Genomic DNA, 12,639 nt, shown 5'->3' with positions numbered 1-12,639 from the left:
TTTGAATGCGAAGAAAACCAAATGTATTAAATTTGCTTTGCCAAACGTGAAAAATCTCGGCCCCAGTGTAGTTTTAAATAATGAGGAAATTGAAACGGTCCAAGCTACCACTTTTCTAGGAATAACTGTAGACTCCAAAATTCAATGGGGTGAGCATATAACTGGCCTCACGAATAGACTAAGCTCTGCTGCGTACGCTGTCAGAAAGGTAAGAGCTCTCACCGATGTAGCCACGGCGCGTTTAGTGTACTTCAGTTATTTCCACAGTGTTATGTCTTACGGAATTCTTATGTGGGGCAATGCTGCCGACATAGAAAATGTCTTCGTGTTACAGAAGCGTGCTATCCGTGCTATATACCGACTAGGTACTAGAGTCTCCCTAAGGGAAAGGTTTAAGGATATTGGTGTTCTGACTGTGGCGTCTCAATATATTTATGCCAATATAATATATGTAAGGCAAAACATAGAGTTATTTAGTAAAAAGAGTGACGTGCACAATTTCAACACTAGAAATAAACATAAATTAACCGCATCTAACTATCGATTGCATAAAGTGCACGGTTCGTTTGTGGGCCTTTGTATACGCATTTATAATAGAATCCCAGTTCATTTGCTAGAACTAACGGACAGTTCTTTTAAAATCAAAATTAAGGATATTCTGATTAAAAAGGCTTATTATAACATTAATGATTATTTCACAGATACACGCAGATGGCAGCTCTGAAGTGGACAACAAGTGTTTTTTATATATATATATTTTGTGACTAATATTGAATTGTATAATTGTAATTTAATTATAGTTATATTGTAATAGACAGCTGTGTTGCTGGGAAGTTTGTTCTTCACCACTTCTTCTTCCCAGCCATAACACTAGGAAGTGGTGAAAGGGGGGCGTTTTTGGGGGTGCTGTTATTTTGTATTTTTTGACGTGAAAAAGTGCTAGAATCTAGCCTATTTTCAATAAACGATTTTGACTTTGACATGAAGTAAACTCTTTAATACAGATAGATCTGTACCTAGCTCTTCGAGGAAAATAGGGTGATGTAATTGTCACTATGTTCAATACAAATCTATGGCATGTATGCATATAATAAATCAGATAAAAATAGGTATGTTACATGTGTACTTTCAGTATTGACGTCAGAAAGGCTATAGTTGTATACGGTCATTAGTTTTTTTCCGCTTAATCATACTTTTCAAATATATTTTTCTGTTTGTTCAGTCATCAGCTTGGGGTCTTGAAAACATGTTTATTATATGAACAATAAAAAGTTATATGATTTCATTTATTTTGGACTTTTTCGAGACGGATAAGATTTGCCGATTTGATTAATGATTAGGTAGATTCATTTATAGCTGCTAAACTTCTACGTAAACCGTCTGGTGAAATTCCACTTCAAAGGCTTTACGGCAGATTTGAGAAACTAACACTAGAGCTTGTTAGGTGATTAAAGTTGCAGTATCTAGTACCTTTTTTTTTTTAATTGTAAAAAATGCTATTACGCATGCCCTTCCCGTATATGACGGGAGAGGGGTATGGTATGGGGACTCCCCGGTAATGACGTTCCCGGTATACCCACTAAAAAGGCCCAGCGGCACTCCGACCTCGCCTGAGAGGAGGGGGTCTGGGAATCTATGGCTTCCAGTCCCCCACCGGCGATTGCCCGCCTTACGGCAGGCCCCTCATTCCTCGCCCTAGTGGGGAGGGGTCCCTATGATAGCCGGAGCACAAGGGGCGATCCTTGTAATACAGGCGGTGGCACCCTCGCGCCTGTCGCCCGCTGATCACCCCCCGGGGCGGATGGGGACGGACGTTGTGTTCGCCGTCTTCCACCCCTTCTTCGTCTGCGGAGCGGTGCTGCGAGAGGGTCGTTCTCCCGCAAGCGCTCTGCCGCCTCCTTCTGTGACATGACGTCCTCACAGAAGGAGGCTACCGCGTCCCATGCCTCCTCACTTCCCAGCATGGCACCAATCACACTGGGGAGCGAGAGGTCATCCCCGACCACTGCCACCAGGGTGCGGCGGGGTTCAGCCCACGATGGGCACACCTCCAGTGTGTGCTCTGCCGTATCCACCTCGGCTTCACAATGGTGGCACTTTGGGGTCTCCTCCCTCCCAATTCGGTGCAGGTACGCTCCAAAGCAGCCATGCCCGGACAGCACCTGCGCCAGATGCATCGAGAGGCAACCATGCCGCCGATCGAGCCATCCATCCAGGACAGGCCCGATGGCATCCAGCGTCCGGCGGCCGAACGTTGACGAGGCAAGGTCCTCGGCCCAGTGTCGAGTGATTGCTTCCCTCGCCTCCTCACGCACTTGCAGTATCTAGTACCTAGGTAAGTACTACTCGATAAGAGGAAGAAGAAACTGGAGAAGAATCTGCCAGGGTTGATTGCGTAGAAACAACACAATTATCTACCAGCTCTATTTTACTGAAACCTTCATGTAAAATAGACTTTGTACATTGAATTAGTTCACATTAATGTGTCAGAGATAAAAAGTGTCCCATTGTTTGCTTTATAATAAATTCTCAGGTAAATAATTTTAATTTACTGAAGTAATTAGTCAGAATGGTTCAGATAAAATGAAGTTTCTCTGCCACTGTTTTAGATGAGAAGAGAGTGATAATTACGGTAGATGTTTGTGCCTCTTGATCAAGTAAGCAAAATCAACATGTAGGTACCTAGATAGAATATTGGTAATTTGGGAATAGCCGTACGACGTTCACCCTTGTTGTCGTTCTACTGCAGGGCACAGGCATCCTCTCATGCAGAGAAGGAAAGAAAATCTCCGTACTCACAGCTTGTAGTAATGAGTATTTTAAACACATAGAGACATAGAAAATCTTGTGTTTGTATTCTATCCGTATCCACTCAACTTATCTGAAGAAAATTTAATTCAAGGATATTCCCGTAATGTGAATTATTATTTAGATTCACACGACGCCCACCATTCTGATATTATCTACCTACTTACATGATAATCAGAAGCCACACGCATATTACTGACGTCAGTTTGTAAATGTATGTTATTCTTTATCAAACATTAGTAAGCGTTTTGAGTAGCCGAGTAAGTAAATATCTATCAGAATTATGACTTTGCTTTGTAGAAAAATAATTAGATAGTCATTATTACTGGACTTTTTTATTTTCTTAGACAATTTAGTAACGTATTCACGGGCAAACCTAGAAAAAATTCAAAGTTACTCTGTAAAAGCATGCTCCTTTAATGGACATAAAGTAAATATGGTAGCGTGCGTTGAAAGCATGAATATTTTCTTGTTTCATGCGATGGAAATCGATTTTCCCGCAAGTCGGGGTTACATAACTCATTTTCCTGCTGTGGAAGACATGCTTCTAGTAAGGTCGTTATCAAATAACATTATTAAACATAGAGGACAGAATTAACAGTAAGTATTGAAATTGTATGTTTAAGACTAGGTTCTGATGGTCGATATGAATGTTCTAGAAGTCTTTAAGTCTTTCTTTCTAGAAGTTTATATCTATCTTTGGCACTAGTACCAGTACCTACAGTATACTTAATACCTACATTCAAAATCATCAAGCCTTTTATCGTCCCACTGCTGGGCCCAGGCATCCTCTCTCAGAGAAGGATTGAGCGTTAACTTCAGACTAAACAAATGAATAGTTTTACTCTAGTTTGCTTATGAGGTGGCAGTTCCCATCACCCCTTTTTACTTGTAGACATTATTGAATTAATTGACCTACTTTCTATATGCAAAACAATAACGAACCACAATCTATGTACTATTCAATACCTATCTATCATAGTCCAGTAGGTATCGACCTAGTTTTTTTTATTGAAACAAACAGGTCTCGACATTGATCAATTGGAAATTTATCTTATCTCTAAAATTTTTGCCTCCTAGTATTTAGATAAGTAGGCAAATTTTATAATACCTCAGGTAGGCCGTTGCGGATTTTTTTATCTAAATTTCATGCTTCAGTGGTAGATAATCTTTTACGCATAGCTTTAATTATGTCAGGTGCGAATTTGATGATTGGCAGTTATTTATCCGATTTTTAGTACATTTAAGTACTTATTAATGCGTAGATTAAATTATAGTTTGTTGACACAAATAAAATGAGTGCATTATGTAATCAAAAAGCTTATTTTTATGGTGTATCTCCTTATTGCCATTGTAGCTAAACAGCCATTTACATAGATAAAATTAATTTTCTTTCTTTTCTGTACCTATCTACTGATGACAACCTCATGGACTGTTTTCCTCCTGGGGCTGTGGATGGGTGTGTTGGACTCTTGCCAGCTAAAACCCGCCTAGTGTTGCCTTCATCTACCCTGGTCAGGGGCACGGGTATCGCCGAAGCATTCTTCCGCACATAAAACCAATCCTGTCACAAATTCCTGTTTACTTACCCGATTTCAGCATATCATTAGAAGGCATTAACATCACCTATTTATTTCAAACAATAGATTCTTGATGTCACAACATTTGAAATTTAAACGAACTGACACACATCTATTAGGTAGGTAGTAAGTACATAAATGGGCGTAATGTTTTGAAGGAACAACAAGTTATGTGAAATTATAAGCATTTGTACCTGTTCAGGTATCTGAAATTCGATTATAATCGAATTATTTACTACGCTTTATGTTTTGAGTTAGATTTTGCTTTCAGTACCTAAGCTGTAAAATTCAGGCGTGGCAAAAGAGTTTAAGATGTTTTGCAATCAATTATTACAATTAAGGTGACATACCTATTAAGTTAATTATAAAAATCTGCAACAAGATAAATGACTTTCGAAGTGCAACTAAACCTATTACTGCATAGTTATGTAAATAGCTAACTGATGGATACTTGTGTAGACAGCATAGTACCTATGTATTTTGTGATAGTACCTTGTTGTCATGTTGAAGAGCTACTTACCAAGTCAAAGGTTGCATTAATGCAGTGTAATGTATGCCTACATAATAAACGGCTACTAAGTACAATCAACATTGTATGAGTTTTGTTCTATGTATTTAGGAGCTATTTACTAATCAAGTCATAGAATAAAATATTTATTTTTGTGGGAAATCATCAAATGACCATACCGTTGTGGGTGCAGGTTTGAGGAACTATCAGACTGCTACTGACGTAAACCAACCATGTTCCTTCTGGAGCCCTTCATGTACCGGGGCCGCGGTAACTCTTTCAGCCCAGCGGGGTCATGAAGAAACTCCCCCTATGTGGAGGGGGCTTACAAGGTTGTAAAGGCTGAGTTAATTAAGACGTAGGACTATATAGGATGTATGTTAATGTCATGTTGTCAATACAAATATAATGGCAGTATCTAAGTACCTACCTACCTACAAATATTTTTTTAAGTCCCCAGTCATACCTACAAAATAAAATGGAAAAGTACCCCAGGTAATGAAAATTATATCTAGATTCGACTAGATATCTATGTATATAAACTTATCTAAGTTTGATTTTAAGAAGGGTGCAGACGGTCTTGTACTTTGAACAGGATATGATAAAATTATCAGATCCTGTACGATCAAAAATAAAACGCAAAAGATATCTAAGAATCTAGGTATCTGCTAGGGTATCTATCTGAAGATATTATTGGGTAGGGTATAGTTTCTAGGTTATATGCAATTAGTTTTTTTTTCTAATGAATGATCTCTAGGTACACCATCGACAGAAAACAATTTTTTTTTATGGAAAGCATTTTATCTGGATACTAGAAATAAAAATACATAAACAGGTGTAGCTGGGTAGTAGGTACTATCTATGTCATGACTACGACGAAAATCTTTAAAATCGATCTCTTTTAAGTATACCAAAACTAAAATGCAACAATCGCCTCATCTTCAATCTACTGGTGGTAGGTCAGTAAGTAGGTACATAGGTACCTACCCATCTACCATTTAAAACCAGCAATCGGATAATTATGTATTCCATCAAACCTGCCCTGGAACTGTTTCAGTAGGTGCGAAGGTTCCTACATGGGCAATACATTCTTCACTGCCTTTTAGTTCTTATCAGTCATTCTATTAGTTGGCGGGTGGCGGCTGTTATACGAATAAATAAAGTAGGAACCGGCTAATGTGTATCGATGATGTGTATTTAATTTGATCGCGTAATACCGCCAACGCCAAGGCTGTGGGTATAGCACGGCTTTGTTTTGACTCGCGGTCATATCTCGCAACGAGGCGCTATCGATCGTACGCTCGCCGCGTTTTCCCGCGAAAATCATTTTTACCTTTTACAAAAAAGATCAATAAAAATGTACTCCATCGCTGAAGTCACTTTGGCTTTCGTAGTCCTCTATCTCTTTTCGTTTCTTTTCGATGTGGTGGCAGGATTAGTTGTTTAAAATGAAAATAAATTTTTAATTTACTTTCCAAAATGTGATATTTTTTAATTTTAAGTTAAAAGTTTTAGTTAGTTTCTAAGTTAATAAGTCAAAGTATCAATGCAATTTAGGTGTAATAAATTAGGTATTATTTATTTATGTACGTTGTTATTAAACATTGAATATTTTGAAACATCGAATTCACTACAGGACAATTAAACAGAAGCACTTGGGTAAGTGTATTTTTGTTTATCATCATCTATAACGACAGTTTTCATAGTGCATTCATTTTTAATTCAGCATTTTAACTTTTAATTAAATTATCAATGCAGTAGTCTTACTTTAGAGTCAGTGGCGCCATCTGTTACTTACTTTCAAACCACTTACGACCTTGCATATATACGTCTTGCATGTGTGACCTCGAGAGTTTGGGACGCAATTTAATTACATTATTTTGAATAATGAAGTGTAACGAAACAAGCTATTTAGAAATAGTTTTGTAAATTATCGCGATGGCAGTATATTTTTTTGAGGATCTGAATCAGGAATTAACGTTTTGCTTTATCTGTTGTGCTTTTGTGTCAAAATCGGGATAAGTGTCAAAATCAGCTGTTGTTTTTAGATCGATGGCCGAGCAAATTCAGTGAATGTGATATTGTTTAAATAAAAAAATCAAAATGAAGTTCAATAAATTATATAGTCGATTAAGTTACAAACATAAGACATTAGCTGCACGTGGTTTTTCTAGCGTGTCTAACAAGAAATGGGAAAGTGTAGTTGGTTTAGAAGTTCATGCACAGTTGAATACGGAATCAAAACTCTTTTCTGGTGCTCAGAATACTTTTGGCGGTGTAGTGAACAATTGTGTGTCGTTATTTGATGCCGCGGTACCCGGCACGTTACCAGTGCTGAACAGAAAATGCGTGGAACTAGGTATAATGACTGCATTAGCTCTATCGTGTAAAGTCAATGAAGTGTCTACGTTTGATAGAAAGCACTACTTTTACGCTGATTTACCGACCGGCTATCAAATAACGCAGCAAAGAAACCCATTAGCTAGTGATGGCGTCATTAACTTTCAGGTATTTCATTGTTGTGAGTTAGATAACCTCAAAATGTTCCATAGAGTAGTGTAGAATGTCTATGTAAGAATAGAGTCTGCTGTAGTATGTACCAAACTCCTTGAATTATTTAACACGTTCGCGTGAGCAATCTCATTTTTAAATGTTGGTACTGTGGCGCACCTTTTTCGCACACAAAATTAAACCAAGTCTTAAGACGTCCCGCCGTTATACGTAGTCTTATAATCTGTGTTATGTGGCGCAACGTTATTTCACGTCCGACGTCTATAAACGTTGTCGCCACCACATAGGTCTGACATGGTCCGTCAAAATAAATATGACAATCTAGAGGCCGTCGTACGACGTTGGGCCTTTTCATACTTAATCAATACGACGTTGTAAGACGTTGCTTACGCGAACGTGTTAAACATGTTTGTATTTCCTCATTCATATTAAAATTACATAATTAACATTGTTTGTATGTTAAAAGTTTATTTATCTTTTAATTTCAGGTATTCACACCTGGTGTCCACAAAAAGCCGTACAGAAAGAGTTCGAAGATCAAACAGATACAGTTAGAACAAGACAGCGGCAAGTCCTTGCATGATGCGGAACTCAAGCAGAGTCTCATTGACCTCAACCGAGCTGGGGCACCGCTCATAGAACTGGTGTTTGAGCCTGATTTAGAGGTAAATATTAGAGAAAATTTAAAGTTCATTACTGTACATCTATAGACGAACACGGAAGGTTACTTATGCCAGCAACTTAAAGGTTTTATCATTATTTATTAAAACAAGCGTGACAGTTATCTGTATATTTCTCAAACATTTGCATCACCAATGCAATACATCAATTATAAACACATTAGAAGGTGAAAATACCTTGTAAATAAATAAAGAAAATCTTGTATATTTTACAGGAACATAAGAATTCAAGTAAACAAAATTATTATGCGTCTCTATTATCAACTATGACGAAACTTAACATATTTTAAATGCAAGATTAATATTTATCGCTCCCTTAATATGTATGAATGTTGCCAATATCATGAATTAAAAGACATTAGTAATCGAAGTTAAGAAATTATTCATGATTTTTAAATGTTCCTGCTTGTTGACTGGACTTTGTCATGTCAGCATTTGTTAGTATAATTCATTTGCAAATGAAGAGACAATTGTTTACAAAGAACTTTATAAGTCATGGCCTTATTACATTTTTACATCTTCAATTAAAATTTAATGAATAATAATCAGATAGCACATCAAAAACTGGTCTTAATGTAAAGTAATTAAAAATGTTATTATTATTATCACTTTATATATGGGTTTAAATTGACTTAAATGTAACTCGTTTTTGATGTGAATATTTCTGATAATGAATAAAACTAAGGCTATTTAAAATATCAACTTCATATTCTCAAGTTTTTTGATAAATAACTACTGATGACGAAAACTGAATACACAGTTTTTTTTAAATATAGTACCAGGGTTTGGATGTTGATCAAGGATAGTTATTAATAAGTCATCAGCATCTGCTATACTAAACCTAATTAATTGGGGCCACTAATATAGACTATAAGACCTGAGAGAATCTATAGCTGATAATCTATACAAGTATTTTAATAAGTATTATTGTATTAATTCCAGGATGGCGAGGAAGCGGCAGCATTGGTGAAGGAACTGGTGCTGATCGTACAAAGACTTGGTGCCTGCACGGGGCGTATGGAAGAGGGCGCGCTTAGAGTTGACGCTAACGTGTCCATCAGGCGCCCTGGGGACCCACTCTCTACTAGAACAGAGGTAAATACTTCAATCTACTTCAGAAAACATCTTAAGTAATGTTATGAAGCTTAAGAGTTGGTTTGCTTGAACGCGCTAATCTCCGGTAGTACTGGACCAATTAGAAAAATAGGATAGCCCATTTATTAAAGAAGATATTGACTGCTTTTTAGAATCGCGCTTGAAACCGCAGGTGGGTGTTAGTTTATGATATTAGTGACGTCATGCTTACATATTAAAGTCCAAAAATGCTTATCATTTGTTCCTCGGTGCGTCGCGGGCGGCTGGTATCGGTCAATATCTATCATCAAAGGATTAGCTTATCTCTTTACTATGTACCGTAAAAAAATATGTATAATCCCTCGTAGTTTTCCAATGAGGATGTCTTTATTTGATACGCCCACTAGCGGGTAATTTATCATTCAGCCAAAAGGATTAATGTGCCTAAGTACCTACCCTTTAATCTAGGTTTGCACGCGAGTTCGATGTAACATCCGCTTTCAATGAACTATGATTTCGTGTAATTATGATTAGCGTTCAAACGCTAACTTCCATTATAATTATCTTAAACACGTGTGTGCTATTATTGTATTCTCGCTAACAATTTGCAATTTTATGTATGTACTATGGAACTAAGTAGGTATATTTCCGACGCCTTACCTACTAGGTACCAAGTTTGCTATTTTCTCAATAGGCTCAGTTCAATTTAGCATATGGTATGCCTAGAACGGAGAAATATAATTACTACACGTTAAACTTTTGTATACTTTGTCACCATGAGTACCATGACGCATTTTACGATGATATGCTAACTATTGTAATTTTAACTTCTATAGTAAGTGCCATAAGGAACTAATAATAGACACTTTATGATAAATTATGGAAAAACCAAACACGTACGTCATGGAAGGACAGATTTACATAATCGATTGGTACTGTAAACAATGGGTATGTAGTTAATTTTGATGGTACTTAGGTACTTTGATGAACAAAAAGATAAAATAAGAAATCAAATAAATGTTTTGTCTGTTATGTTTGGCGCTAAATGTTTTTTGTATAATGGTAGTTCTATAATGCCGACGATCATTAGAAAATTACTTTTGTATTTCAGTGTACTAATGATAAGTAGAAAGAAATTAAGTGAACAGGTTCATCCCATTTCGGTTCTTAAATTAGACATTTCTTTAATTTGAAATTAATGGCCATTGCCATTATTCATCATGCAAATAACTTATTAATAGGCTCTGAGTACATTTTTTGGTTCCATAAATAATTGATTAAGATAAGGGTAAATCGAAAAGTACATTTGTGTAAATGAAGTGGTTTGTATTAGACCTTATCAGCATACCTGTGGTAAACCGATATTAAATTACTAAATAATATTCTGGGTTGATCAAAGAGGCCAAAGTTCTCGAGAAAGTACGGCAACAATATCATCCATGTAAGCGGTTTTAAATGGATGTGGGCTGTGTTAAAAACTTATTCACTAGTGATCCCTTAATCAGAATCAGTTAAACTTGCAGTTAAAAATGATTTGGTAGACTTCTCTCGTTTTTTGAAGCCGTTCAAAGGCTGTAGTACAAAATCTTGAACTATAATTCTCTAACGCTACTTCTCTATTTGTTCCAGATTAAGAACATAGGGTCAGTCCGTGGCGTGGCAGGCGCGATCCGGCACGAGATCGAGAGACAACAAACAATCCTGGACAATGGCGGGCGCATTATCAATGAGACGCGCGCCTGGGACGCGACCAACAAAGTCACCATACCCATGAGAGACAAAGAGGTCGTGCAGGATTATAGGTAAGATATCCCGAAAGACTTTAACCCTTAAAATCTGCAAAACGAACAAAATATGGATTCATATTTTTTTCTTCATAGCTTGCAAGCAATGTTTAATCGTTAACTTGTCTTTGCTCAGGTATATGCCGGAACCCAATCTACCACCGCTACGCGTGAACTTAAACACCAAGACAGACCACAACGACGTGCTAAGCGTACCTCTAATACAGGACAAAATACCAGAGCTTCCAGAACAATCCAGAAAGAATCTAATCGAGCAGTTTGAACTACGACCAGAAACTGCAATACAATTGGTCAATGAACCAACTCTACTGGAATATTTCCAAAGTTTAACATCGGACAAAGCCAGGAACCCAACGAAAGTCGCAAATTTTCTAATAAATGATCTAACAACCGTACTTAATAAAAGAAAATTAGATGCAGATGATTCTCCCGTTACTGTTAAGCAACTAAAAGAACTGACTGATATGCTTTTGAGTAAAAATATTAATTTAGAAATTTGTAGAAACGTCCTAGATGAGTTGATTGAGTTATCTGATAGTGACGTTTCTCCTTTAAGACTTGTGGAAGAAAAAGGGTGGATGTTGACAAGCAATGAAGCAGAAATAACAAAATTATGTACGTCGGTCTTAGAGAATAATCCTAAGTTGGTGAATCAGTATAAAAATGGTAAAACCAAAGTATTTAAAGCACTTTTAGGAATATTATCTAAGAGCAACAGTAAAATTGATATGTCTGTAGCGTCTAAGATTATGGAAGGGTTACTGAAAAAGTGATAATAAATGGAAAAGCAATGATTTTTCTTTTATTTTACCAGCTGCCAGCTGTCATACCTTTGAAATATACAAAGATCATTCAACTCAGCGAAGATCTAAGAATCTAATCTGAATACTATCAATAGCCTTTGATTCGTTTTCCAAGCCACAAGGTTTCATAGCCACTCACTATTCGTGTCTTTATTTGTATTTAGGATGAACGGACGTATATTGTGCATGAATGTTAGAACTTAGCATAAAACGTCATTGCACTGCACACTGCTGTCGGTGTAATTTATCACAAAATTTCTTGGTGTCCCTCAGGGCACAATACTAGACTTCTTTCTAAAAACGTATCCAAATATTTCATCACAACGTTGTCTCTTCTATGCACGCAGCCTTGTAAGTTTCAGCGTTTTATTAGTAGCTATTTATATATATAATATATAGATATATATATAAATAGCTACTAATAAAACGCTATATATATATATATATATATATATATATAAGCTATTTATATATATAGGGTGTCTATTACAAAGTTCATTTGGGCATTTTGTTTAAATTATATTTATTGGCATAACGCTTCATGGCGGCAGTATTATATAATCTTCATCATCTCAGCCATAGGACGACCACTGCCGAACATAGGCCTCCTCCTTAGATCTCCACAGATACCTGTTGGAGGCGACCTGAATCCAGCGTCTTCCGGCGACCTTTATAAGACCGTCTGTCCACCATATTATATAATAGGTGTAAGTAACATAACAGTGTGTGACTTTGAAACGACAACATCCACAATTTATTTACATGCTCGCTTGGTATGCCGCTCAGCTGAAGGTTGTTTGTTTACGATACGTACTTGTTGACACGCGCCCCGAATACAACACCCAACAGTTACGATAGGGGTGTGATTTG

General features: G+C 36.9%; 2 protein-coding genes across 2 annotated transcripts; one reads left to right on the top strand and one right to left on the bottom strand.

Moving 5' to 3' along the window:
* Positions 1 to 1,712: 1,712 nt before the first annotated feature.
* LOC135117866 (uncharacterized) lies at positions 1,713 to 2,177 on the bottom strand. Its single transcript, XM_064038255.1, has one exon. The coding sequence runs from the start codon at positions 2,175 to 2,177 to the stop codon at positions 1,713 to 1,715; it is 465 nt and encodes a 154-aa protein (XP_063894325.1).
* A 4,767-nt stretch (positions 2,178 to 6,944) lies between these two features.
* On the top strand, positions 6,945 to 11,758 carry LOC110376350 (glutamyl-tRNA(Gln) amidotransferase subunit B, mitochondrial). Its single transcript, XM_021334803.3, has 5 exons — positions 6,945 to 7,404; positions 7,896 to 8,072; positions 9,030 to 9,182; positions 10,791 to 10,963; positions 11,082 to 11,758. Exons 1-5 carry the CDS (start codon positions 7,000 to 7,002, stop codon positions 11,737 to 11,739), a joined length of 1,566 nt encoding a protein of 521 aa, XP_021190478.3. The 5' UTR covers positions 6,945 to 6,999; the 3' UTR covers positions 11,740 to 11,758.
* Positions 11,759 to 12,639: the final 881 nt, after the last annotated feature.

This window comes from Helicoverpa armigera, chromosome 15 (genome assembly GCF_030705265.1).
Source record: "Helicoverpa armigera isolate CAAS_96S chromosome 15, ASM3070526v1, whole genome shotgun sequence".
NCBI classification, from domain to species: Eukaryota; Metazoa; Arthropoda; class Insecta; order Lepidoptera; family Noctuidae; genus Helicoverpa; species Helicoverpa armigera.
Note: the sequence above shows the minus strand (reverse complement) of the source record. Positions and strands in the feature narration are given on the sequence as shown.

Coding starts and splice junctions, on each gene's coding strand:
- LOC135117866 (XM_064038255.1), bottom strand. CDS start 2,177: ATGCATCTGGCGCAGGTGCTGTCCGGGCATGGCTGCTTTGGAGCGTAC.
- LOC110376350 (XM_021334803.3), top strand. CDS start 7,000: ATGAAGTTCAATAAATTATATAGTCGATTAAGTTACAAACATAAGACA. Junction 9,183..10,790: donor CACTCTCTACTAGAACAGAG/GTAAATACTTCA, acceptor TATTTGTTCCAG/ATTAAGAACATAGGGTCAGT. Junction 10,964..11,081: donor GAGGTCGTGCAGGATTATAG/GTAAGATATCCC, acceptor GTCTTTGCTCAG/GTATATGCCGGAACCCAATC.